We start from the raw sequence: 25,737 nt of genomic DNA, 5'->3' as shown, positions 1-25,737 counted from the left end.
CGTTGCAAAAGTAAGAGCAATCAAAATTACCTTATTCGATTTGTCTAAGATCTTATCAGGCTCGTATGAAATCAAGATGCTTGACTACGACTATCAAAATATTGATAGGAGCAACCAAATTTTTTTTAGAGTGTTGAATTGGAAATTCATCAAATTCAAGCAATTAATTAAATTGAATTCGACGTGTTAATTAATTTAAGCAGTAAAAGAATGATCATTAATTGAGATGAAACGGGAATTGGCAGGAATTTGATTATATTGGGGAAACTGGATGTGCGATTAAGGTCATCTATGTCTGTTTTGTTTTACTTAACTGAATAAATAAGGGATATTACGGAAAACCCTATGCAATAGGGAACTTGCTTGTATTTAAAATAAAAGATTTTATTATTATTTATCAGTATTTACAATATTTTTATTCTTAGGATCGGATGTAGGGCCGATATCCCATACATTACAGGCGCCATCTTGGATTTTTTCTATTGAAATCTTTCCGACATCCGATATCGGATCGGATAATGTGAAAACGGACATACAAATATTTTTACCAATACTACAGTGTTCTTCAGAAACGTTTCGAAATAAATATTTCATTCGTGTTGGAAGCGTATCTAATCAGAGGAGACATTTTTAGAACAACAACGATTTGATAAACTACATCAAAATGCTTTTCACCTAATCATATAACATATATTTCTAAACCTTGCGTCAGCATGACGTCAAGATGCTATGTGGAATGTGGATACAGTTAATGCATTGTGTTGTGACAGATTGTTTACGTGTTTCCTGTAGATTTACACCCACTTTTGGAGAATATAATAAAAATTTGCATAAATGGTAAAGGAATAATAAAATGTACTCTATTTTCACGGATAAATGGAGTCACCTACCATCAGACTCTTAGATGCATCAGTAGTTCTACCATCGGACTCTTAGACGCACGGCCGGTTTCCATCCTTACTTGATAGATATTCCGCGAATTCGCACGAAGCGCTTTGCGTCTTCTTTTCTTATGCGCACTGCCAAGGAGTGGAATTCCTTGCCGGCAGCTATATTTTCGAGCTCATATAACCCGGCAAACTTCAAATCTAGGGTGAACAGGCATCTTCTGGGTGAACTCACTCCATCGTAGGCCACGTCTATGCCTTTGGTTAGTCTGTGGCCAAGAGTAAGCCCAATTATAATAATAAAGATGTAAGGTCGCGACCTTACAATCTGTATGTAAGTGTCCTTTTCCCTATTCATAGTTGTTTTAGGTAAATCACGGGATCCCTTTCACCATCCCCGGTTATAACCTATAATAATTGACTGAGGTCAGGAGTATACAAATGTCGGATCGCCAAGGGATACAAATGTATAACGTCCACTCGCTGTTTAGATTTGTGAAAAGGTCACATTAACTTCCATCTGTCCTGCCATGCGTGAACATACACAATTGAACAATGGGCACGAAGATTCACAAAAGGGTTATTTCAGTAACATCTTGTCTATAAGGCTCTCCGTAAATACAACTCTTGACTTTAAGACGATACAGGAGGGGTCAATTCTCCATACAAACGCTCTCTACTATTTCCTCCCTGGTTTTTGAGGATAGAGCAATGATCTTTTTAGGAAAGATTATTATTATTTTTATCTATGTCGGACCGTTTTGATTTTTTTGAGATTCTTATTTTTAAAGACGCTAGAGCCCATCAAAAATTTCCAAAGACGGCCTTATTGATTATGGTGCAAAAAAAGGTGAGGTATTCTAAATTGATAACAATTAGCCAAAAAAATGAAACGGTCCGACACAGATTATTTCATTGTTATTCAGATTCTCAAATTTCGTTAAGATTGATTCGGTTTTGAAGGAGGAAACAGTCGAGAGCGGAACCTTTTTCGCAATATCTTTTAACTGAGTTGTTCTGAATGGACAATTTTTTTCGATAAATCTAGTTAATAACACTAGTATATTTAACTTAACTAAAAATCCCCAATTGAAAGAGGTGCTCCTTTCCATTTTAGCATTTTCGCTCCTGTAGCGTCTTAAGGACAAATTTTGATTTGGATTATTTACGGAGATTCTCAGAGTTAATCAACGGCTGTTTCGAGGTCGGGGATTATTATAAGACATTCCCAGATACTTATTAGGATTCATGCCATCAATTTAAGATAATATACGCCTACGAGTCTCGTGGAACGATGGTAGAAACTTAATTCAAGTGAGAGAGTAAAGGAAGTCGTATCTTGGGATCTCTGGGAGAAAATAGATGGGGCAGTATGGACTATTAAACTAAAAGTAAATACAATAATATTATTTGACGTCCTACTTATTTCTATGGTACTCGATAGTGTAAATGTCACGAATAATGTTTGTAATTTTTGTTTTTAAAAACAATAGTTTTGTCCACATATCAAATATGTGCCCGTTGAATATTCCCAGATCCCATTCAAGCCCTACATTCCGTCTTTAAGCCCTGTAGAGGACGTAATGCCCGTCTTTGTTGTGACAACCATTGTCTGCTGTCCATTGTGTGACTTGTTTATCTATCCTACTCAGTCCAACGTGAAGTGTGCTTGTAGGAAGTGAGATAGCATGAGTAAACAGCATTGCGTGTGCCTCGTCTTTGTGAGAGTATTATTGTGTTGACGTTGACTCGCATGGAACTATTCATTGCTAGTGCTACCTTATGAGTAAGTTTTCAGAAACAAGAATATTACAAGTTTTTTTTTGTTACAAAAATATTAATTTTCATTGCGGTGTCAAAGAGATGGTGCGATGACTTGGATGCATTTTAAGCAAATTGGTGGAAAAATATGGGTTGAGTGGAAGAAAAGAGGGGAAGTATGTGTACTGGGCCTGGGGATCGATTTTTGAATTTCGAACGCACGAATTCGCCGTTCGAAAGTCTGTGTAAAACGACGTACTTACTTAATGCTATTTTTGAAAAAGGACGGCTAGTAATTTTAAAACTAGTGGAATGACCACTCGTTTTCGATTCTGTTAGTAGAATTTAAATCGCTAGTAGTGGATATATTATTAAACGAATTTCACGAAATCGAATGGCCGAGATTTAAAAATCGGCCCCCAGCAGTGAAACACTAAGCAGGCTACAAAAATCTCAAACCACAAAAACCCGGGTTGTGGGCTGTCATCTGTCGAATTCATATAAAATGGAGGGTTAACCCGAGGGTTAACCCTCAAAGGTTGGTGCAAGTGGTTACCTAAGCTTGCAGGCCGCAAAAATCTCAAATAAAAAATACTCGACGACCGGTTGTCTGGAAGAGATCGCTCTTTAGCGATAAGACCGCGGTCCACCATAGTTAATTAAAGTTATGTGATGTAGATATTTGTTAGTATTGGATGAACAATAAAGAATATTTTATCTATTTATATGTACTCGTCGGTGTTGAAGCAAGTGCAATTCATATTTTAGTCAACTTTATCAAAGGTTGGGTTACCTGCGCGCAAATAATTTTCAATATAAAACATATATATTTTAGGCTAGAAGGCTCTGATAATGATAAAATACATTTGTAAACTATTTTTGTCATCCTTTTCTGGCCATACATTACTCATTAGTAATCACAAAAAACCGGCCAAGAGCGTGTCGGGCCAGGCTCAGTGTAGGGTTCCGTAGGTTCCCGTATTTTTTTCAAAAACTGTTCAACCCATCAAGTTCAAAATAATGTTATAAAATTCTAGTTTTGTGATTTTTTTCATATTTGTTAAACTTATGGTTCAAAAGTTAGAGGGGGAGGCACATTTTTTTTTTAATTTAGGAGCGATTATTTCCGAAAATATGAGCATTATCAAAAAATGATTTTAGTAAACTTCTATTTATTTTTAAATACCTATCCATAGCTATTATCACACGTTAGGGTTGAAATGAAAAAAAAACACTCCCCACTTTACGTGTAGGGGGTGTACCATAATAAAACTTTATTTTTGCACTTGGTCGGCGTGATTAATATACATATTGGTGCCAAATTTCAGCTTTCTAGTCCTAACGGTCACTGAGATTATGCGCGGACGGACGGACATACATGGCGAACTATAAGGGTTCCTAGTTGACTACGGAACCCTAAAAAGAAATATAAAGTCTCCGGGTCAAGACCCGACTATAGCTAACAAACAATTTCCAACACAATAGATGAATGTCATTCAATATCAGTAGATCGGAAAAGCCCGCTAAGACTAGACTTCTCAGTAACCAACTTGTTTCCCCATTGTTGCCAACGAGAAGATCGTGGGCCGTTTGATCCGTACCATAGATTAAATATAAGAAGATCATACATTAAAATGCGACCACCAATAGATGGCGCCACAATAAAATGCCTTCCATCGATTATTTGTAGATTGGCGTTGTGTCACTTTCGAGCCATAAATTATGTCAAAAGTGACACTTAATCTACAAGTTGGACTTTCGTTTGACCCGTGGAACATGGTGGATCGTCTTCCGATATATTTTTTTTATTTTTGCATTCTGCTGTTTAATGTATAAGTTTGATAGGATATTATGCAGTGAATAGCCTGCGCAAAGAGTGCATTTAATGAAGAATTCTTTTGGAGATACGAATAACCAATTCTACGGACATCACTCGGCAGTTCGTGGTCCCGGCCGCCATCATGCTGTGTACTGCTGCTCCAGCTATCCTCCAGTGCATCGCGAAGGCCTCGTTCGCAAAAAAACTACTTATACTGTTTTATATCTCTGTAATTTACTTGACATTGGCAAAGTGCCCTGGTAGCAGAAAGCCATTATTATACGAATAAAAAAAAGTATAATAGAAAGCTACAAGATTTTTTTTTGAGGCGCCATCTATGTGTGGTGTAGTGTAAGCGCGTTCTTAGGCGGTCGCATTTTAATGTATGGGATGGTAAGATCTTCTAATATTTAATCTATGTCCGTACGTAGGCAGACGCACCAGACTGGCAAATTGAGTTTCGTCTCAGATTCGGCAAAACATTCAACGTATTATGTCGGTCACAGGGGGTTTTAGTGGCTAATAAGGGTACATACAAGGTTACATGTATTTATAACTAATTATATCATTACCAGCTTTTGACCGCGGCTTCGCTCGCGTTATATTCGAAAATTGCTGAGTGATCCATACAAGCTTAGAAAGAGACAAAAATTAGCCTATGTCACTCTCCATCCCTTCAACTATTTCCACTTACAAAATCATGTCAATTCGTGGCTCCGTTTTGCAGTGAAAGACGGACAAACAAACAGAGACACAACCTTTGACTTTTATATTATTATAGTATGGATGTAATTTAATGAAATTATTTTGTTACATGCTTTTTTATTTGTAGAAATTTATGTACGTTTTGTTTGTTTAATAACTTGGTGGAAAAAATGGTCACGTTTTCTCATTTGTTGTCTGTCAATATACGTGATAGCTTCTCTTTCGCACACTTCAGCTGTCTTTAAGTTGGGAAATGTTAGGTCTGTGCGGATAATGTATTCTCATTTCTCAAACGTCTAAAAATCATGGTATAAGTTCTGTTAACACAAAAAGTCTGCTGTTTACGCCAAATCTTGGGATTAGTTGTCAAAGCGGACCCCAGGCTCCATGAGCCGTGCCGAATGCAGAGATAAGGATGATGATTAAACATACTGCTGATGATCACCACGTCAAATTAAACATGTAAAATCGAGCCAACGGTCGCAGCGAGCTGCGGCCCGCAGTCTGCGTCAGGATACTATCGTCATCGCGCGTGCTCAATGAAAATGCTCCTCGTTACGGAGCGAAACATGTCGAGCGACCTTCGACAATTTTACGTGAGTTACCCGATTTTTAACCCCCGACGCAAAAACGAAGGGGTGTCTGTCTGTGTGTCTGTCTGTGTGTATGTCTGTCTGTCTGTCTGTCTGTCTCTGTCTGTTTGTCTGTCTGTCTGTCTGTCTGTGTGTGTGTCTGTCTGTGGCATCGTAGCTCTCGAATGGATGAACCGATTTTGATTTAGTTTTTTTTGTCTGAAAGCTGAGTTAGTCGGGAGTGTTCTTAGCCATGTTTCATGAAAATCGGTTCACTAGGTCGTGGTCGGGGGTTTTTTCAAAATTTTAATTTTGTGGTTAGGTTATACATGTTTAATATTTTCTTTTTTTTTTTAATATAATATGTCAGTGTCTCACGGTAGTTTTATTATTAAAATTGTCACCATGTCACCAGCGACGTATTTCTATCTAACCTAAAAACTGTACATCTCCAGCGTGCGTCGTATTTCGTAAAATTTAACTGGTTTCCCGCACAGTATAAGGATATATCAGTAGTTAATCTCCGGCAGCGGCGGCGCGGTCGTTACTACTGCGCAAGGTCACGCAGGGTTGTACAACGTTACTATAATCGACTTCGTACAATGTAAGTTGTTGTAAATCTAATAGGTACTATTAACTGTAAGTAGGTTTTAGTATAACAATACCACGTCATGACACCACATTAGTCAGTATTGAAGATACAAAAAATCATTATAAATATATTACTCTCATACGCGCAATAGTAGATTGTGTAACAATAATTGCAAAAGCGTTAATTTAAGTGTTCATTTTATATGTTTTCTCTAGAATACACCCAATCCATCACAATAAAAAAAGATTCGTTTGAACTAGAAACGTAGGTACCTACTGTCCTACTCGTATTAGTAACTGTGTATGGCGCTATGCTAGTACCAACGCTCTTTCTACCTTTTTATCTAATAAAGATTCAAGTACGTATTTGTTTCTTAAATACTGACGAAATCATATTTACATAAAATGTTTGAATAGATGTTTGCACAATATTTAAGTAGGTACCAAACTTTCGAGCTAGATAGATCGCAGCATCTACCTAAATGTCGTTACAGATAAATCCTTATTGATTTTAATGTGTCATTCTAGCTTTAAATCTCACTTTTACGCCATTTACGTAAGCAATAATGTACCTAACACTGCAAATATATAACAACCACTTACTTTTCTGGGTGTCTAGGAATTCTAAAGAATGACATTTCCGCATTTTGAGAACTTTCCATACACCCATAAACACTACAGTAACGAAAATATGTCTTCGGTGCTGACGTCATTTTCTCCCGAACTCAACACGTCAACACAGCGCGCAAACGCGGCCCCGACTGTCCAGCCCAATAATCACCAGTTTCGCATGTTTTCGCCGCATGCGAGGGGAGGGAGGGGGACACACCGCGCGGCGTGAAGTTTGTAAGAAGAGTTATTACTGGTTTTATACTGTGTTTCCCGTAAGATTTCCCGACGGGCCGCCGTCGTGCACAATTATCGCCGTGTGGCGCGCCTGGCTCCCATTTAAAGCGGAGCTAAAGCTTTAATCTAATACATGTTACTGTGACATTGATTTGATAGAACACATCTCGTCTTGGCTTTTGTTTTTAAAAGGGCTTTCATGTGAAAACAGTGAAATCGCAACCGAGCGCTTAATTATACCGTGTGAGGTATCAAATTAAAGGGTTTTTTGAGTAATTTACAAATATATAACATAGCTGGGGAAACCTTTATAAACATCCCACATAGCCCGTATTTCGGCACTATGATCGGTGGGTAAAAAGTACTTTTTTCTATTATCCCTTACAATTTTTTACATTTTGCTTATACTTATCGCAAACGTAATCTTCAAGCAAGCAAACAACGATCGTCTTAGAGCACATTGATTGTAAGAGACCGCCGACCAATTATCCGTATCCCTCTAACCCATATCCGTATCCGTATCGCTATCGCTGTCGCTATCGCTATCCCTATAGCTACCCCTATCGCTATCCCTATCGCTTTCCCTATCGCTATCCCTATCGCTATCCCTATCCCTATTCCTATCCCTATCCCTATCCCTTATCAAGATGTTTAATGATATAACACTTTAAGTTCTCGCGCTTTGTACACATATTTAAAGTCACATACAGGTCGAACGCGATTAATTAACATTATTTTTACCTTTTTTCCCAACGTTTCGATTTAAAGTCACATACAGGTCGAACGCGATTAATTAACATTATTTTTACCTTTTTTCCCAACGTTTCGGCCAGGTTGCACTGGCCGTGGTCGCGGAAGACTGACGTCCCAGCAAAATGTCACCGGAGATGTAAACAACACAAAACTACCCGATATTAATTTATATAAATGTTCGGGGTAGACAAATAAATATAATCTACCCGCTTTTAGTTAATGTTTATTTCCCACCATGTTTATTTTAAAGGTAAAAATAATGTTAATTAATCGCGTTCGACCTGTATGTGACTTTAAATATATGTTTAATGATTTTTTATCAAGTGCTAAAATATAAAGTTTCATGGTTTTATCTTTTAAAATTAAGAAATACCATACAAAACTCTTTTTCAACCCCTTCATCCCTTTTTTTCGAAATAAAAAGTAGCCTATGTTCTGTCTCAGGGTCTAAAGATTGTCTGTTCCAAATTTCATCAAAATCGGTTGCGTGGTTTAAGCGGGAAAGCGTAACAGACAGACAGACAGAGTTACTTTAGTATGGATATTAATTTTACGAACATAACTTATATGTGATGTAGATTTTCAAAGAAATTGTCACTTAATTTTAGGTAATTTCTGAAAAAAATTTAATTCGTCTTAGCCTCGTTTACTCTTTTTCAAAACCTTATAATAAAAATGTAGTCTGAGAAGTTTGTTGTACAGGATATACGTATTATAAATTTACCAGTTTTAGTATTCAAAATTGTCCAAATTCTACAAATAAGATCGACTAATTCAGCGCTATACGCGGGTTTTCCTAAACGTGCATCAGATAAAAATTCATAATTAATTTAGTGAGTCAGTTTTCTAAAATCCAGTCTTATAAGAATCAACATAATAAGATTCTCTAATTGAAACTTGAATTAAATATATATGTTAGATAACGGAAAGTGTAGTATTTCACCGACTAAAACTATCAATTTTACATTATTTTGACGTTTTTTTTGAAAGCAGCCTTAAGAGATGTCACAGCATTTTACTTTGAAACGAGAGTGTGTCCTGCCCCAATCCTTCGCAGCTCCTGCCAGTTACTGGCACAAGTTTTTTTTTTACTAACCTGGTGCCGTAGCCGAATGGCATTTCTGCGACGCGAAACGAAAACGAAACGCCGCGAAAGGTAGTCTGGCTCTGTCGAACCAATACACAATACAAGCGGGTGGTCTAGTGGTAAAGACGTTAGCCGCGTAAGCTGAAGACCCGAGTTCGATTCCCGGCTCGGCCACCAGTGGGCCTTGTCGTTTTTTCTTCCGTGTATGATATCTATTCTAATTTACTGCTCTGAGATCTTTTTAAATAAAAAAATGTTTTTTAATTCATTCATTGATTACAGATCTAGTGCGAAAAGGTTTTCCTTCGTATTTTCCGGAAACGTACGAACGAGTCATGCTATTTCAGTCAGTCTCAGTTCATAAACCATTAAACTATTTATTTGTGTACGTTACTGCAACGACATAAGGTTCACCAATAGACAGTTACGATGTCACTGTAAAAGACTTTAAAGCTTTGTCACAGTAAACTTCAAATTGGACAGGTAATAAAACAGTAAGCAAATTTAAACCCAATATTCAAAATGACAGGGTTGTAATTAGGTACGAGTTCAATTTGTTATGACTTATGATAAACATTAAGATGAAATTGACAAACAACGTCAAACTCGTAGCGGAAAGAATAATCGTCTAAGTAACCAGCCATGTATTAATACCCCCAAATACTGAAAAAGGTATACAACCTCTAGCAATGCGACATACACAATGTTGTATTACGAATACAATAGAATAGGCACATAAAAAATAACTAATAATACTAATTTAAATAAAAATATTACCCCCATCAAGATATAGCTCAATCGATTCTACTCTCGATTCTGAACAAACGGTTTTCAGGTTTTTAGTGTTAAGTGAAACACGGTGTATAAGTATGTATTATTTATCTATTGAAGTGCGTATATCGTCGCTTAGCACTCATAGTACAAGCTTTGCTTAGTTTGGGGCTAAGTCGATCTGTGTAAGGTGTCCTCAATATTTATTTATATAAAAAAAATACAGAAACCGATTCTCGAATTTTGTGACGTAGATTTTGAGTACTAGTTTGAATGCTTCCTGTGAGATTTCAAAATGGCCTTCGGTGTTCGGGTGAAATCGGACGTAATCGTCAAAAGTATGTCTAAAATCCGAAGGCCCCTTTTGAAAGCTCACTGGCCTACTAACCGGTCTGGCCTAGCGCGTAGTGACCGTCCCTGCTAAGCCGCGGTCCTGGGTTCGAATCCCGGTAAGGGCATTTATTTGTGTGATGAGCACAGATATTTGTTCCTCAGTCATGGATCTTTTCTATGTATATAAGTATTTTGTATATTATATATATCGTTGTCTGAGTACCCGCAACACAAGCCTTCTTGAGCTTACCGTGGGACCCAGTCAATCTGTGTAAGAATGTCCTATTATAATATTGAATTTAAATTTTCATTGAAAGCCATAATAATAGGTAAATGGTGACCTTTAAAGCTTTAAGCCGCCATTTATATTTGTAATGAATGAAACACCTCCCACTCAAATTAATCATCGGCATCAAATTGTTATTTTGTTATTAAGTTAAAGCCAGTTGAGACGTTTATTGAACCCCACGCAGCCTATCTCCGTCAATTATCTAGGTTTAACCACATATTTGTTACATTTTACTAATGACGATATGCATTGATGAGTTGGAAATTGGGGCATTATCATACTTTTTGTAGGCATACATATATACAATCACGCCTGTTTCCCAGAGGGGTAGGTAGAGATCACGGATTTCCATTTAATTCGATCCTGACAAACCACTTTCGCTTCACACAATTTCGTAACGTTTCTCATACACGCTCGTCGGTTTCGAGTACTTCTGACCTGGGTGCGTACCCGAATGGCACAAACGCTCGCGAAACGCTCACGAAACAAAACGCTAGTAGATATCTATCTCTATCGCTCTTGCGTATTGGCGCGACAGAGCCAGACTATCTTTCGCGGCGTTTTGTTGGCGTTTCGCGTCGCAGAAATGCTATTCGGCTACGGGGCCAGGCCCCGTAGCCGAATGGCATTTCTCCGACGCCAAACGAAAGCGATACGCCGCTGGCTCTGTCGCGCCAATACGCAAGCGCGATAGAGATAGATATCTACTAGCGCTTCGTTTCGTGAGCGTTTCGTGAGCGATTGTGCCATTCGGCTAGCTACCCAGGCCTTATTGCGATACTTCCCCGATTTGATCAAGAAAAGTTCGCCTAGGTCTTCCACTTCCAACTGACCCTTCCACTCTTTTTTTTGTAGGCCAGCAATTCCCGTCAACTTTGTACAAAAATTAAGGGAAAAGTTAAATTTGTTTTTATTAATTCCTATTTTGTTACCAAGATTTTGTTGATGAATTGAGATTTTATTAAGTTTTATTTTGTCATTAAGGTTCTCTAGTATCTATATTTTCTTAATTATAACAATTATCTTGTATATATCTTACGAAAGTCGAATTATATTACTAAATGTTGGTAACAAAATAGGATCAATTAAAATTTGCTGACGTGGCATTGTACAAAGTTGACGGGAATTGCTGAGGCACTGATGGAATCTAAAATGTACATTTTCTAAAGAAAGTGAAAAAAGAAATATTACCACACTTGCTTTTGTCCGCGGCTTCGCTCGCGTTAGAAAGAGACAAAAAGTAGCCTATGTTGCTCTCCATCCCTTCAACTATCTCCACTTAAAAAATCACGTCAATTGGTCGCTCCGTTCTGCCGTGAAAGACGGAGAAACAAACAGACACACACACTTTCCCATTATAATATTAGTATGGATTTTAAGGGGTTTTTGATCGCGATGATACACATGGTTGACTTCCAAACAGTACAAAATTCTTGTATATTATTATGAACAGTGCCTAAATAGACTGAAAAGTGACGAAACAATTATTAAATCAAATTCCTCAGCAATCTACAAACTTACTTAACAAAGTTTTTGTCGAACTTCTTCGTTCAATCACAGTAATCAACAAAATGTTTCGAAATAGAGGAACATGGAAATAGGTAGTTATTTGTTTTACAAGGGGGCAAAGTTGTTGTTTAACCGCACGTGCCAATATTGATACCCGAGCAAACGAAAGATTCCAATATTGTAAAGTAAAGTGGAACCTTGTGTGTTGCGAGGGTTTCAAGGCGGTTAAATAAACTTTGCCACCGATTGAAACACAAAATGTTTCACTACACCAACACGAACAAAATACTGACTATAAAATATCAAACTAAATCAAATCCATCAATCTTTTCAATATTTATGATTCAAAATCATCATTTACAGGTTAATTCTACCAGCCAGCTAAAGACTTCAAGTTAAAAGAACCCCGCAGCAAACATAGGGAAAAAGTGGTTTCAGGCAAATCGCATGAAATTTTAGTATGATGTAGAATTAAGTCTGCTGATTATTTTTTTATAAGGGCACAACTCTCTCAGACTTATACTTTCGAAAATAATTAATTTAATTGTTTTATACAAAATATATGTAAATTACCTATTTTACGTAATTCCTCCTCTTTGCTCTGTTTTGCATAGAGTTCGTAACATAGATAACTGATAAAATGAAAGTCAATGTGACAGACAGCTACATTATAAAGATGATTTATTATTTTCGATAATTGCGTACTTAATTATAAGCACATTTTAATTAAGCACAAAACTTATGTTAAGCATACTAGATGATGGCAGCAAGAAATCTTTGCTTTGTCTGTAATAATCTTGTCGCTCCTCGGGGTTTGAGACGTATTCCAATCGACGACCTACAGAAAGTCGATATTGCAATCCGATATCGGGAAACTATTAATAACTGTCAGTAACTGTCAGTGAGTATCATTTAGATATATTGATTTCTAAAAACACGTCGCGTAAATAGAAAAATTTATACTTGATTATTTCTGAAAGTATAAGTCTGAGGGAGTTGTGCCCTTATAAAAAAATAATCAGGAGACTTAAATCTACATCATACTAAAATTTCATGCGATTTGACTGAAACCACTTTTTCTCTATGTTTGCTGCGGGGTTCTTTGTATGACATTACTTTGCACTCTCGTGGATAAAATGCAATTTTGCTATCTGTTACCGAATAGCAAAGTAAGTCATTACCAGTTGGTGTGGTGAAAATTATATTTTTTAGGCTTCCGTACCTCACGCTGAACTGTCAGAACGATTTTGAACGGCTTGGTAATATGGAATTAATATGAAATCGAATTGAGTGACGTCACGGTCAACTGATTTTATATATTTCTATCTGACTCATAAAATATAAGTAAATTAGAGTTAAAAATAATTTCTGTCCCTGTTTTTCTTATCATTATCTGGGCCATTTTTTTTTTCAAACTAGCCCAGCAGGGCGGATAGCCCCACTTGTTTTGGATTTGGAAATTTGTATGTGGTTTCCACTCAGAATCGCGAGCTTTTTCAATCCTAATAAGAGAAAAAGTGTCCCAAGGTTTTTTTCCCATTCCATTACCATTTTTCCATACATTTTGTATGGCGGTAACGGAATGGAAGGTTTGAAAAATGTATGGAAATCTTAGGACATTTTTTTTTCTCCTATCTGGATCGAAAGAGCTCGCGATTCTGAGTTGAATACGTGAAAAATGCCCATGTTACAAAAAAAGTGGGGGAACAACTTTGAAAAAAATGGCCCATCTGATGCTTTATTTCGTGCGTGGTATAAAATATTTTGTCTTAAGTACTTACCCTCAATTGCTCAAAGTTTTCAGTCGCTAAGATATCTTAGCCTTCATTAGGCTGTCTCCTTTACAGCTTGCGGGTAAACGAGCGCAAGTTTTCACACGCTGCATGACCCAATAACCCCGATGTAGTTAACTGGCGCGGAGCATGTTCATTTCTAAATGGACGGACCTACTTATGGTGCTCCCAAACTGGGCTGTTATACATGTTATATAACACGGTGTGACAGGGACAGCGTGCGATTGCGCCATCGCGCTGTCCCTGTCCCGGTCCTGAATAGTCCCGGTCCGAAGCTTCCAAGTGGTCAGTGTTCAAACAAAAGCACAAGTGTCTAACTAAATGCAAAGACCAAAGGATGAGTTCCACATAGGGCCAAATGCCTGAAGCGTCCAAGTGGATAGTACTCACACAAGCGCAAGTTCTCACACGCTCTATGACCCAATAACCCCGATGTAACTGGCACGGAGCATGTTCATTTCTAAATGGACGGACCTATTTACTTACTGCTCTTAATGGAGTAGTGGATGGACAAAGTTCAAGAGTTAAAAAAAATACTGTGTCTACAAGCGATGGTCTAAGGCGTGTTAGTAGCATCAAAACAAAAACGCAAGTGTCTAAATGTAAAGGCCGAGCTCCGCGACGCGCCTTAGCCCGAATCATTGAGGAGGTCAGTGCTCAAACACAACACCATTGCAAGAATCTCAATGCGAAAGAGAAAGGCAGAGCTCCGCGTAGAGCCAAATGCCTAAAGCGTCCAAATGGTCAGTGCTCAAACACAGAACAAAAGTGTAAGTATCTAAATGCAAAGGCAGAAGGCCGAGTTCCACATAGGGCCAAAAGCCCGAAGCGTCCAAAAGTCAGTGCTCAAACACAAAAAAAATCCAAGTGTCTAAATGCGAAGGCCGAAGGCCAAACCCCGCAAAGAGCAGAAGGCTCGAAGCGCCCGTGATCAGTGCTCAAGCACAGAACCACGTTGCATCGTCTACAGGAAAAGGCCGAAGGCTGAGCTTTGGGCCTTCGACATTCGCCTTCGACAAACCTACTTATTACTCTTGATAGAGCAGTGGATGGATTAAGTTCAGGAGGTCATATGATGAAACACAACAAAATTGCACCTTACTCGAGGCACAAAAGATCCCTATGGTATATTTTATCCTTAAGGGTCCCCGTAAATATAAAATAAGACAACGTAACATACAGAGAGAAGGTTCTATAAAGACAACAGTTACACAACACAAGGATTAAGTTACATGTTCAAAGCATTTTATTATTCATTCTATTTTTATTATTCCGTTCGGTTGTTGGGAAACAATACCGCGGCTAAAAAAATATTATTTTACATCCTACATTCATGCGTAGGAGCTTGTTTTATTTTAATTACTTTCGGTACAACGGGAGATTTAATCTTATAGCGCTTTGATTTGATTACAGGGGAATTATTTTTGAATTGTATATCGTACAACACGTACGTCGTCGTTATTTCTTCCCGTGGGTGTCGTAGAAGGCGACTGTGGGATATGGGTTAAATTGTGGCGTAGGCGAGAGGCTGGCAACCTGTCACTGCAATGTCACAATTTCGTTTTCTGTCAACCCCTTATTTGCCAAGAGTGGCACTGAACCTTGAGTAGTTTCATGTGCTCTGTCTACCCCTTCATGGGATACAGGCGTGATTGTATGTATGTATATCGTACACACTGCCGTGTTCAGACAAAGCTTCTAAGATATGACATGATTGCTGCCGACATGACATGTTTATTTAAACAAAAATCTATTTTTCAGTACAGATGGTCGCTTTTTTACGCACTAGTTCGAGAAGTGGTTCATTATATGCTAGGTGGAAACTTTGGAGGCTCATCTGTACTGAAAAACGTCGTACGATACACGTGCGAAAAGGAAATTCTTTGAACTTCCTTGTTTTACGCACTTGTATCGTAATGTACTATTTTTGAACTGACATAACCGATCAGTATTTGAATACATACCTAACTAAGTATAGACTGTATCGTTAAGTATGAGGACAACTTTGAGTAGCCGTATTTATTTGCTATTATATTTTTTTCTTAAAACAAGACATAGGCTTAATAAGGCACATAATAAGGTTCACATTTTGTCCTAGAAACTCGACGTAAAGCAAGTGGTTTAGACAGTATTGACTTAATCCTCCCGAGTAACAATTACGATTCCGGACAAATGCTACTAGAAAATTCACAAAGTGCGTAAAAAACGATACGATTGCGAAAAAAAATTGTACTGTGTGAACCTCAACGACATATGATCCACAAAGCAGAATATCTGGACATAGTCTAGCCATAGTTATTTTTAAGAAATAAAGTTCAGGATCTGTGTATGGCGGCCATTTAGAGAATGTGGCATGGTGCTTCCTCTAACTCCGACTTTGATGTCGAATTTAACTATCATACACTGTTTATATCGATTTGGTTTAGGCACTGTTCAAACACCGTGAATGTCAATTAGACTTTGGCCTATGGCTAATTTTTTTATCTGTTTCTCTCATCCTGCTTGCATCAAAAATTTACGACAATCCGGAACGTTGCTCAAAATAGCGATTTTTTTAATAATATAAATTCACCGCATTTATTCTGCAAGTACCCAATTGAAAAACCATGAAGAGGACTCTTAAAGAATATATTTTGGCAGCATATTAACCTTTGTTTGTTGAAATCGTGCAAACAGTCATTGAAATATTCTCAAATTAAGCCAGATAGGGGTTGTCCGAAATTTATTTGCTAGACCTTAATGAAAGTACCATAAAGTCTCTAAAATAAAATAAAAATTAGACCTTCTTATATCAAATAGTGCTTACCAATACCTTCAGATCATACTCTCGGAACATAATAATATAAAATTATGCACATGTCAACATTTAGACGAGGTTTGTTTTGTCCTTATACTTATCGATACAGTCCTTATAAACTTCCGTGAGACACTGATATAATACGAGTAAATAGTACATTACTACATGGGGTGGAAGACAAACAATTGCTAACGAGAGTAATTTAAATCGCGACGGCTTGCCAAACTTACCAAAGTCAGGTACAGCGGGGCAAATCCCGACGGAGGGTTGGGGGGGGGGGACAAATGTAACTGATCCATTTTTTCCATGTTTTACAATGTTTGCATTATTAAATAGAGTGTCCACCGCACCGGTTATGTATAGTAGGCGTGTTTAGTTGATACATGTAGAACTCAACATCATAGTGTAATAATGGAAAAATTGATTAGTTACAATTGCCCCCAGTCGAGATTTGCCCCGCTGTACCTTAAAGAATGTTTTTCATTACACCTGCAATATAAAAAAAAAATTCCCCTCACTAGCTCGGAAACACGTGTTTTGTCCTTTAATACAAGCGGGTAAAAACGCATTTTATCCACTAGTGGGTAAAGTAATTTGACCTTGAATAAAGTCAAATTAACTGCTTTAAAATTGATAAAAGTAGGTGAATCTAGTAGTAAAGATAATTTACCACCTGTGGAACTACTGGAAGCAGTGATAAACGCATTTTTTGCGTTGTAGTTTCCTCGCTATAGTGAGGGAAAAGTTTTGTGTTACACTCGGGTGCAAATGTATTTTACTTCTGATGTGTTAAAAAACTCGCAGAGTAACTCACGTATAGTCGAATATTGCTTTATCACAATCGTATCTTGATCTAAAATTTGAGGTATTATTAACCGAATCGGGCCGAAAATCTGAAAGTCCCAGACGAAACATTAAATATTAAATAAATGTCATATACAAAGAAAAAATGACCAATGCCTCCAAGTGTTTAATGTTTATAGTATAAATAGTAGTGAAGCTGCTTAAAAAATACTAATTAAAATATTTTCTACGAGAAAATAGTTTAATTTGATCTAAGAAACATTAAATCCTCGTAAAACACGATACTCGTATTTAATGACCCCCTTACCTCCCTTGTTGCACAATGTACTACGAGTATTATCTTATTATACCTTTTTGGCATTAGTAAATGTATTTTATTATTGATACAATTTTTGAGAACTGAAGTCCCAAAGGGTATTATTTGCTCTGTCATAATACCTATTTATATAGAAACTTATTACATTCTGTCTGAATTTGAATAGAGAGAAATATATTTTTATACATTTTTGCATTCCTACAATGGACCCTTGAGTATTAGTAGTACCTAAAAATGTATTAGGGTGTATTGTGGTAATTTCGAAAGTCACATAAAAATCACCATATCAAGATTCCCCTTTCGAAACTACCCGATCATTTGTGTGCTTCGAAATTACCCCAATGCACCCTACGAATCACTGCGTAGCAACAAGTCGTAGACTCGTAGGTGCTCGTAGCAAGTTAGGGTATCGTATGGTCCCTTGCCGCGATATAGATCACACGTTTTTTTTCTAAATTATTAAGACGCTACGGGAGCGAAAATGCTAAGGGTCCCCCCACATCTAGCGTCTCGCGAGCGTCGCGTCGGGCCAACCATATGGAAAAAGGCGCCACGTCGACGCGGCGTCAGGCTTTGCCCATACAGTTGGCCCGACGCGACGCTCGCGAGACGCTAGATGTGGGGGGACCCTAAAATGGAAAGGAGCCCCCCTTTCAATATGGGAATTTCAGATAAATATACAAGTGTTATTAACTAGATTTATCGAAAAAAAAAATGTCCATTAAGAACAACTCAGTTAAAAGATATTGCGAAAAAATCTTTGTAATCGAGGTTCCGCTCTCGACTGTTTCCTCCTTCAAAACTTATTTAAACGGAAGGAAATTTGAGAATTTGAATAACAATGAAATAATCAGTGTCGGACCGTTTAGATTTTTTGACTAATTGTTACCAATCTTGAGTATCACACATTTTTTTAAGCCATATTGAAATAGGCCGTTTTTAGAAATTTTTGATTGGCTCTAGCGTCTTTTAAAATAAAAATAGCAAAAAATCAAAACGGTCCGACACAGATAAAAATAATAATAATCTGTGTTGAAAAAAATCATTGCTCTATCTTCAAAAACAAGGGAGGAAATAGTCGAGAGCGTTTGTATGGAGAATCGACCTGTATCGTATCGTCTTAATGAACTTATCATCAAATCAATGCGCACGCTGAATCCTGCTCACGTATCCTGAATCATCCTATATATCAGTGGTGAGCAATGTACGGCCCGCGGGCCATATTCTGCCCGTAATCACAGTATAATAAAGAGTACTATCGTACAGCATGGCCACTCCCGCTCCCCGCTGAAAGTGCCGCCCACCCCCTCTCGGTTATCTCACAGTTACCGCCTGTCAAAAACGCGAACAGCCGACCTGTCATATTTCACTCATACAAGCATAGTACGCGTTTACCTACACGAGCTTAGACTGTGTACTAGGAACGCGCCTCTTTCATATTATTTGATCGCCAGTGTCCGAGGTGTGCCGTAATAAAAAGATTTTTAGCCGGCCCTCCAACCGTTGGATCAACATATAGTCAGCGCTGTAGTAAAAAAATATTTTGGTATAAATCTGGCCCTCCTGTAAAACTACGTTTTCACTTAGTGTTCTGAACAGGCCCCGTAGCCGAATGGCATTTCTGCGACGCGAAACGCCAACGAAACGCCGCAGAAAGGTAGTCTGGCTTGTCGCGCCATTACGCAAGAGCGATAGAGATATATAGCTACGAAAGAGATATTATCGTGAGCGTTTCGTGAGCGTTTGTGCATTCGGTTACGCACACAGTTAGACCCCAGACTTTTTCAACACAGATTGTTATTATTTTTATCTGTGTCGGACCGTTTTGATTTTTTTGAAATTCTGCTTTCTAAATATTCTAGAGCCAATCAAAAATTTCCAAAAACGGCCTTTTTCATGCATTGTGGCGCAAAAAAAGGTGTGATACTCAAGATTGGTAACAATTAACCAAAAAAACTAAACGGTCCGACATAGATTATTTCATTTTTATTCAGATTCTCAAATTTCGTTCCGATTGATTAAGTTTTGAAGGAGGAAAGAGTCGAGAGCGGAACTTCGATTTTAAAGATTTTTTGAAAAATCTTTTTAGTGAGTTGTTCTTAATGGTTAATTTTTTTTCCATTTTAGCATTTTCCATTTTAGCATTTTCGCTATCCTCTTAAACCGCGACGGCTTGCCGGAGCCTCGAGTTCAACTTCCGCCTCAGCCGACGTCCACATAATACGGCAGGTTGTACTATTAATTAAATCTTAAGTCAGAACAGCATATTTGCAACAAGCTCTCACTTCAGTAGGTAATATCCTAATATCGCTTCCAAGAAAAGCCTAGGTCTAAACACAGGGCTGTTTTAATCAAACGATAACGGCTACCCTACGAAGGGTGGAATAAAAGTAGTTGCCAAGCGCTCTTGAGTCACTAAGTAATTAATAAACGCCTACCTGTAGGAAATACCTACCCATTTCAAATAAATATAACGTCAAAGGAGATTTTCGGTTGAAAATGTTTTGTCGTTCTTGATCAAAGTCCTGTAAATAGGTAGGGTAGATTAGTAAATACATAAGTTCAAGTTCAGAATTATTGTTTTCTGACACAACTATTCAGCTTCGTAGTCTGTTTTGTAGTCAATAACTTCTTGTTTAGCTAAATTGATTTAACTATAAAATAGACATTATATATTGTATTATTGAGGAACGAAGCTAAGCAAAGTTCCCCATTACTTACACCTACTCAGCTTGAAAGTTTATAAGTACATCTGTCAGCAATACATTACCCCCTTTTCCCTGGTTCAGCTTTTCTTGGCTAATTCAAAATAATCAGATTATAGGTAATATGTATAGTATCCCTTAATAATATAGTATCCCTTAAATAAATATGGTACATTGCATTGCTGTAACTAATAATCTAGCCCTTTCCTTAATGCAAGAAAACCTAATGGTTCCGTTCCGAGGGCAAAAAAAATCTTTATAGACATCCGCGTACCGGAAGTAGGATCAAACTGTATACCTACAAACGAATGTATAAATTTCGTTTAAATATACATCCATAGCTACATATCTACTTAAACTCGCGCCTGTATTCTCAAATTATCAGTTTCCCACGTATTCGCCACATTTGAATTTGCTCATTTGCTCAATTTTATATACTTACCACTTTGAGCAAATTATGCTTTGAAAGACCGTCCATCGCTCACATCACAATTGGACCCATGTTCCTCAGTCCCCCACGGGAGAAAAGGGGTGGTGAAAGTCTTAACCCGCCATTAAAGTCTTTGACTGACAATGTAGATGCATAATACATATATCGGTTCACTATTATCTGGCAGAAACTTTTACGCATATATTTGATTCGTATAATAGTTCTTGGCAGAAGTCACGTTTGGCAGAAACACCTTACGCAGAATATGCTTTGGCATAAATCATTTCGCAGATTTTTGAAATACCGAATCGTCTGTTGTCATTATGTTGATGACCATAATAGTCTAAGTCGAACATTACTTTTGCAGATAATATTTAGGCGGCATAAAGTTGCAATTTGCTCTTTGATAGCGAGTTGGATGTGTTGGGGATGCAAGATACCTAACACTCCTCCTCGCTTCGCTCGTCGTCGTACCTAACGGTGACTCTGGGGCAGTTTTTCTTTTATGATAGCGTGTAATAATTCTGCTAATGTAATATTATGCTATAAGATTATTATGGTACATACAATTATGCTAAATCAAAGTCGACCAAAGTAGTGTTCTGTAAAACAATATTCTGCCAAAAGTGTCTTATGCATGCTAGTAATAATGCCAACTAAGTTTTCTGCAAAATTACCATTCGACTGAAAGTGTTTCTGCGAAACATGTTATGCGAAGTGTGTTTCGGACTAAAATTATTCTACCAGATGAGGGTAACCCACATAAGTATATCTATACATTTTATATTCCTAGTGTAGGTTTATTTCAAAGATACATTGACCTACCCGCATAGTGTAGTGTAGATAAGGATCTAGAAGTGATCATTCGGGTAAGTATAACTTTACATTCTACTGTCATGTCATCCCATTAATTGCATCGATTTGGTCAAATTACTTTTCACCACACCAACTGGGAAAGACTCTTTGCTATTTGAAAACGGATAGCAAAGTTGCATTTTATCCACAAGAGTGCAACGTAATTTTATACAAATTTTAACTTGACGTCTTTATAGCAGGCTGGTAGATTTTACCTTATTATGCTAAACTGCACTTGCACTTAATGAAGTAGGTATGGATTTTACAAGCATGAGACATACTTGCTGAAAAAAGCCTTACAAGTTTCAAATGAACTGACCTTTTTGACTATCTGGGGCACGTTTCTCGAAAGGTACAAGCCTTGTATTACAAGTGCGCGAACTGTCAAATCGTATGGGTTGTCATGGAAACACACTTGTAATACAAGGCTTGTACCTTTCGAGAAACGGGCCCCTGGTGGCACGGTAGTGCCCCCGCCATTTCGAGCAAAAAGAGGCACGGCCGTACCATCCTTTTCTCGAAGCATTAAGTTTAATGCTTATGTAATGCTTGTTCCTGTAAATTAAGCTTATCTCTAATATACTTTGAATTTTACGAATTTAGAATTGATTAAATTTAATAAACTGTTTCCTGACAATTGTGTCGCTTTAATTCAAACTTGGGTAAATCCATTCGGCTATAAGGTTGATTATCTTTCAGATCAATATTTTTTTTTATATATAATCAACCTTAAAGCAGAATGGATTTACCCAAGTTTGAAGTTAAGCGACACATTATTTGGCTAGCCTTAAAACTTGCATTTAAGTCATTGTCATAAGTATGCTGTATACTGTACCTATTATTAGCAAGCTATTAGGTAGTACGAAACGAACTGGTAGCGCAGTTGAATCTTTATTCTTTTATGAAACTCCAGGAAGGAAATTTACAAGGGGGCAAAGTAGTTGTTTAACCGCACGTGCCAATATTGATACCTGAGCAAGCGAAAGATTCCAATATTGAACCGCGAGCGTAGCGAGTGGTTCAAAAAGTGGAATCTTGAGCGTTGCGAGGGTATCAAGGCACGAAGGTTAAACAAACTTTGCCACCGAGTGAAACACAACATTTTTCACCACACCAACACGAACAAAATACTGACTAAGTATAAAACATCCAAATAAATCAAATCCATCAATTTATTCAATATTTATGATACAAAATCATCATTTATAGGTAAAATCTAGCCGCCAGATTAAGACATCGAGTTAAAATTTGTATGAAATTACTTTGCCCCCTTGTGGATAAAATGCAATTTTGCTATCTGTTTTCGAATAGCAAAGAAAGCCTTTACAAGTTGGTGTGGTGTGGCTTTTTTCCAGCCTGTCGACCCCTTGAGAGATAAACGTTACCTAACCCTGTAGAAAATATTTATTGGAATATATTTCAAGGGCTTTTATACCTATCGACATTGAATAAGAATTTGAAAAAAAGTTTCCATAACCATCAATATTAACTCGATTTGATCAAAATGCTTACAGAAAATTAACATGAGAGGCAAAATGCTCTGACGAGGCAAACGTGTGGTGTGCGCTACCTCGTTCGAGGCACGTTTATACGTCTGCATTGACCATTTGACGACCGGTCTGGCTCAGTCGGTAGTGACCCTGCCTGCTAAGCCGCGGTCCTGGGTTCGAATCCCAGTAAGGGCATTTATTTGTGTGATGAGCACAGCTTTTTGTTCCTGAGTCATGGATGTTTTATATGTATATAAGTATGTATTTATCTATTTAAGTATGTATATCGTCGCTTAGCACCCATAGTACAAGCTTTGCTTAGTTTGGGGCTAAGTTGATCTGTGTAAGGTGTCCCCAATATTTATTTATTTATTTTATTTGCCGCGCGAGTTATTGCCTTGCGATGCAGCTGGCTTTGTGCTGACCCGCCTAACGACCAATATACCACGCTCTGTTGAAGGGGCGCTCGCTGCCTCGTCCGAGGCACGTTTTATGCGCCTATGGTCGCTTGCCGCGCAAATTATTGCCTCGACGTTGCTGGCTCTGTGTGGAGCCTAAGCTGCGCTTGTAACGCTACGACCTAGGCTCTAGAGTGTAGTGCCTGTAGTATAAAATATTGCCTGATGTATATGAAATCCTTCTTTGATGCGTAATCATGTATGATTTCATTAGTTACCATTTATTGCGTTTTCACATTATCCGATCCGATATCGGAAGGATTTGAAAGGCAAAAATCAAAGATGGCGGCTTTAATGTATGGAATATCGGTCCTACATCCGATATCAGATCGGCTAATGTGAAAACGCACTTAGGGCTACATTTTATACATCATTATTTGTCGGATGGGCCCAAAAAGATTTCTCTGCATTCATACCTGGGATTTTTGTCGAGAAAAACGAATAATATACAATTAAATATTTCGGCGTAAACAGAACATTAGGTACCCTTTAAAACTAACCTACCTAACTACAAGTTTAGGTTACAGGTTAAGGCAAAAATTAATACCATCTTTAGTCCTTAAAGTGTCACAAACGTGTTTACACGTCTGTTAAATGGATAACTATCACGAGTACGAGAATCTACCTTTTCCCACTGACCTATCGTTCTGAGATGGTAATAACGCTGCTCACACAACAGTTGCCTAAACAGTGTTAATTCTAAAATGTGAATTGCTAAAATCGATGTTACAATGTAATCAATTTGTTGATGGACGATAAACTTGATAATGTTTAACATAGTACCCAATAAACCTAGAATTAGTAATCTTACCAAGGGTTGGCTACCTTTTAGAAGGACGATTTCGATTTACCTGCGTTTACAAACATCAGAGCGCTGCAACTTCACGCCGATGGTGCTTGTAGTCATAAATATATCACTCATATTCCATTAAATTTAACCTTATCCGGCCTAATTCACGGCCTTCGTCAGTCGCCAGCCGAAACCCGAGCCGAGGACGAACCCGTACTCAGCCGTATTAACAAATATGAGTGTGCTTATGTTTACGCATAATCACGTGGTCACTCACCGGGCCGAGGCTGTCGAAGCCGTGGCGCGCCGCCACCTGTCCCGCCTCCTCCTGCCCCACCGACCGCTTGAACCGCACCAGGAACGAGTTGGTAAAGACCTCGGAGGATGTAGCCGCGGCTATAAGGACCGTCACGGCCACGCATTGCAACCACATGATAACGCTGTGGCCGGCAGCGGCTGACTGAGGCCTGTCTTCCACTGACGTCACCGCTATCGACCTGCCGGCCACGCACGCGCGCCGCACATCCTCCATTCAGCCAATCTCGCCGCTACTCGCCTCGGATTATGAGAACGTTCCTACATCATCATTGTTTTGAATAATACAAGCTGTTAATACTGAGTGACCTTGGGCAGGGTTACGCGGCCGTCACTCACGGCACAGCTTGCGATAAGTGCCAAGTAATAGCTTTGCCATGGAAACTGCGCGGGAATTCTGTTGAAAGTTTGCCTTTCAAGTAGCGTTTATCGTGGCGCGATAATAGCGTTTACGTGTCAACCGATTGAATATTAATGTGGGGCTGAAATGCATGAGTAATATGACGTTGTCCCTTTCATACACTAAGAAGCAGAAAAGAGATACGAGTACGTGCACTATTCACCCCAGCTTTTCTAGCAGTAATAGCACATGCAATGTGCAATTGGACATGACAAAACGTTGGCACATCTGGGCAATTTCATTTCGTTACGTTCATATTTCATGCAATGTTAATATAATCCCACGCAGAACCGAAATCATGAATGTGCCAGTGTAGGGAATATGATAAGGTATTCATTCATGTCTCGTATATTTAGGTATATAACTTTTCCCCTCACTTGCTCGGAAACACGTGTTTTGTCCTTTAATACCAGCGGGTAAAAACGCATTTTATCCACTAGTGGGTAAAGTAATTTGACCTCGAATAAAGTCAAAATAACTGCTTTAAAATTGATAAAAGTAGGTGAATCTAGTAATAAAGACGATTTACCACCTGTGGAACTACTGGAAGCAGTGATAAACGCATTTTTTGCGTTGTAGTTTCCTCGCTATAGTGAGGGGAAAAGTTTAGTGTTACACTCGGAATGCACCGACGCAGCAAACTGTAGCACCAAAGCAACGT

At 38.2% G+C, this 25,737-nt stretch overlaps 1 protein-coding gene across 1 annotated transcript in view; it reads right to left on the bottom strand.

Moving 5' to 3' along the window:
• LOC125232347 (neuroendocrine convertase 2) overlaps positions 1-24,812 on the bottom strand; it is a 177,082-nt gene extending 152,270 nt beyond the window's left edge. Inside the window, exon 1 of the mRNA XM_048137975.1 lies at positions 24,639-24,812. Within this exon, the coding sequence (XP_047993932.1) occupies positions 24,639-24,794 (156 nt within the window). The 5' untranslated portion in view covers positions 24,795-24,812. The remainder of the gene's footprint in view (positions 1-24,638) is intronic.
• Between the last annotated feature and the right edge of the window lie 925 nt (positions 24,813-25,737).

Source organism: Leguminivora glycinivorella, chromosome 13 (assembly GCF_023078275.1).
Source record: "Leguminivora glycinivorella isolate SPB_JAAS2020 chromosome 13, LegGlyc_1.1, whole genome shotgun sequence".
Taxonomy (NCBI): Eukaryota; Metazoa; Arthropoda; class Insecta; order Lepidoptera; family Tortricidae; genus Leguminivora; species Leguminivora glycinivorella.
Note: the sequence above shows the minus strand (reverse complement) of the source record. Positions and strands in the feature narration are given on the sequence as shown.